At 46.4% G+C, this 3,082-nt stretch overlaps 1 protein-coding gene across 1 annotated transcript in view; it reads left to right on the forward strand.

Moving 5' to 3' along the window:
- Positions 1 to 2,770, forward strand: part of acat1 (acetyl-CoA acetyltransferase 1) — a gene marked incomplete in the record, with an annotated part of 15,367 nt that extends 12,597 nt beyond the window's left edge. Inside the window, 1 exon segment of the mRNA XM_014021140.1 lies at positions 2,443 to 2,770. Within this exon segment, the coding sequence (XP_013876594.1) occupies positions 2,443 to 2,563 (121 nt within the window).
- Positions 2,771 to 3,082: the final 312 nt, after the last annotated feature.

The following is a 3,082-nucleotide window of genomic DNA, read 5'->3' on the forward strand; positions in this document are numbered from 1 at the left end:
GATTCAATATTGAAATCAGACAAAAAAAGAACAGGATCATCAGCATACATTAAAATATTTGAGTACTTCAATATTTTTGGAAGGCCACTGAGTTGCCATTAGCATGGAAAGCTATGCTAGCTGCTGATTTATTAAAAAAGTGTTTGTGTTTTGAAAATGGATGTATTTCAGCTTTTAAAACACCAACAAATAAGTATAAAACCACTGGATTTTATGACACTCATCAAACTGACACATGCAGCCTTCACAACATCCACTGACACTGAGCCAAACAATAAGTAACAAGCAGAACAAACATGAAGAGCCTCCCGGGTCTCTGGTGGTCAGTCCGGGCCTGAGAGCGATATGTTGGATCAGCTTGAATGCAGACCTGCCTCTCATCGTGTTTGACTGTAAAACTCAGAAACTCACTGTGTGTTCACATGGAAACATTTAGTCCACCTGCTTACAGACCGAAGAATCAGACCCTCCACAGCTCACAACAGCTGGCTGCTGTTAGCTTCCTGTTAGCTTCAGCTGGCGGCTGTTAGCTCCCTGTTAGCTTCAGGTGGATGCTGTTAGCTTTCAGCTGGCTGCTGTTAGCTTCCTGTTAGCTTCAGCTGGCTGCTGTTAACTTCCTGTTAGCTTTCAGCTGGCTGCTGTTAGCTTCCTGTTAGCATCAGCTGGCTGCTGTTAGCTTCAGCTGGTTGCTGTTAGCTTTCAGCTGGATGCTGTTAGCTTCCTATTAGCTTCAGCTGGCTGCTTTTAGCTTCAGCTGGCTGCTTTTAGCTTCAGCTGGCTGCTGTTAGCTTCAGCTGGCTGCTGTTAGCTTCATGTTAGCTTCAGCTACTGCTGTTAGCTTCAGCTGGCTGCTGTTAGCTTCATGTTAGCTTCAGCTAGCTGCTGTTAGCTTCAGCTGGCTGCTGTTAGCTTCCTGTTAGCTTCAGCTGGATGCTGTTAGCTTCGGCTGGCTGCTGTTAGCTTCCTGTTAGCTTCAGCTGGCTGCTATTAGCTTTGGCTGCCTTCTGTTAGCTTCCTGTTAGCTTCAGCTGGCTCCTGTTAGCTTCAGCTGGCTGCTGTTAGCTTCGGCTGGCTGCTGTTAGCCTCCTGTTAGTTTCAGCTGCTGCTGTTAGTTTCAGCTGGATGCTGTTAGCTTCCTGTTAGCTTCAACTGGACGCTATTAACTTCCTGTTAGCTTCAGCTGGCTCCTGTTAGCTTCAGCTGGCTGCTGTTAGCCTCCTGTTTGTTTCAGCTGCTGCTGTTAGCTTCAGCTGGCTGCTGTTAGCCTCCTGTTTGTTTCAGCTGCTGCTGTTAGCTTCAGCTGTATGCTGTTAGCTTCCTGTTAGCTTCAGCTGGATGCTATTAACTTCCTGTTAGCTTCAGCTGGATGCTGTTAGCTTCGGCTGGCTGCTGTTAGCTTCCTGTTAGCTTCAGCTGGCTGCTATTAGCTTTGGCTGGCTTCTGTTAGCTTCCTGTTAGCTTCAGCTGGCTGCTGTTAGCTTCGGCTGGCTGCTATTAGCCTCCTGTTAGTTTCGGCTGCTGCTGTTAGTTTCAGCTGGATGCTGTTAGCTTTGTCTGGCTGCTGTTAGCCTCCTGTTAGCTTCAGCTGCTGCTGTTAGTTTCAGATGGATGCTGTTAGCTTCGGCTGGCTGCTGTTAGCATCGGCTGGCTGCTGTTAGCCTCCTGTTAGCTTCAGCTGCTGCTGTTAGCTTTGGCTGCTGCTGTTAGCTTTGGCTGGCTGCTGTTAGCTTCGGCTGGCTGCTGTTAGCCTCCTGTTAGCTTCGGCTTGCTGCTGTTAGCTTCGGCTAATGCAGGACGTCGGTAGCAGAATCCTCCTTAAAGAGTGAAAATTGGAAATATAATCATTGCAATTAGATTATTTGTATTTCAGCTCACATAGCTCTAAAGATGGGTTTGTTTATTATTTTTAAAAGACTATTTTAAGCAGTCGTTGGTCTATGAGGGACATCCTGTCCTGGCCAAAAGCATCCCTATATGCTGGTAAACAAAAACAACAGGGGTGTCCCAGTAAAGCTTGGTTTATGGTTGACACGTCGTGAGGGGGCACGTTCCAAAAGTGACGCAAACGCGCCGTCCCCGCCCCCACGCAGTGTCCCAACACGTTGTGCACCTCRGACATTTTGAAACTGTGCAAAGGCTGCGTGCGCCGCGCACCATWCAAACAGCTTGTTTGTTCACCAAGCTTTTGCTCTCCTATTTACAACATTTCACAAGTTGTAAAGTGTACTTCCACGTGTCCTTTTGGAGAAAACTACAACAATGTAAGCACCATGTAAATCAATCAGTCATTCAGTCAGTATATGGATGTGGATCAGTGTGTTGTTAAGATGAAAAGTAAAATGTTATTTCAGATGGTTCTGTGTCCTGAAGAACTCTTCTTTTTTAATAAAAGCTGCTGCTTTGACTTTCTACACTGAGTAAAACCATCTGTTCCTCTGTTAGGATGTCCGGAGCCAGGATTGTGGGTCACATGGTGCACAACCTGAAGTCAGGTCAGTTTGGACTGGCAGGGATCTGCAATGGAGGAGGCGGAGCTTCTTCTATTCTCATCCAGAAGTTCTAAGGAGAGAAGAACCACTTCCTGTTCTGATCCGGTTTTTGTTGCTGTTTGATTCAAATGAATTCAGTTTAGAAAACATTTGATTCATCTTCAGTCTCAGTGGCCTTAAAGCTGAACCCTTCCTGGCTGCAGAGTTCCTAACACTCCAACTGTGAAATGATCTTTATTTAACTCTGCTCTGTTGGTTAATAAATAGTTTTTTGAAAGTTCTGCYTGGTGGTTGGTTCTGTTCTGTTTGTGGACTGTGATGGTCTGGTATCCTGTCCAGGTGTACCCTGTCTGAAACCAGATCTGAACAGGATCATATGGGTACAGAGAGCTGCTGAACACTGTGGTGATGCACTTTTCCACTTCGCCACTAGATGGTGSAGTTGTGTTGGTTTCTGCTGCTGATGCAGCTGACACAAGAACATCCATCCTTTCGTTTCCACTCAGGGTTGTAGCAGAGCTGCTTCCTGTCTCCAGCTGTCCATCACAGGGACACATGGAGACAAAACCTTAACGCACACTGAGGGATAACAC

This window comes from Austrofundulus limnaeus, unplaced genomic scaffold (assembly GCF_001266775.1).
Source record: "Austrofundulus limnaeus strain Quisiro unplaced genomic scaffold, Austrofundulus_limnaeus-1.0 Scaffold279, whole genome shotgun sequence".
NCBI classification, from domain to species: Eukaryota; Metazoa; Chordata; class Actinopteri; order Cyprinodontiformes; family Rivulidae; genus Austrofundulus; species Austrofundulus limnaeus.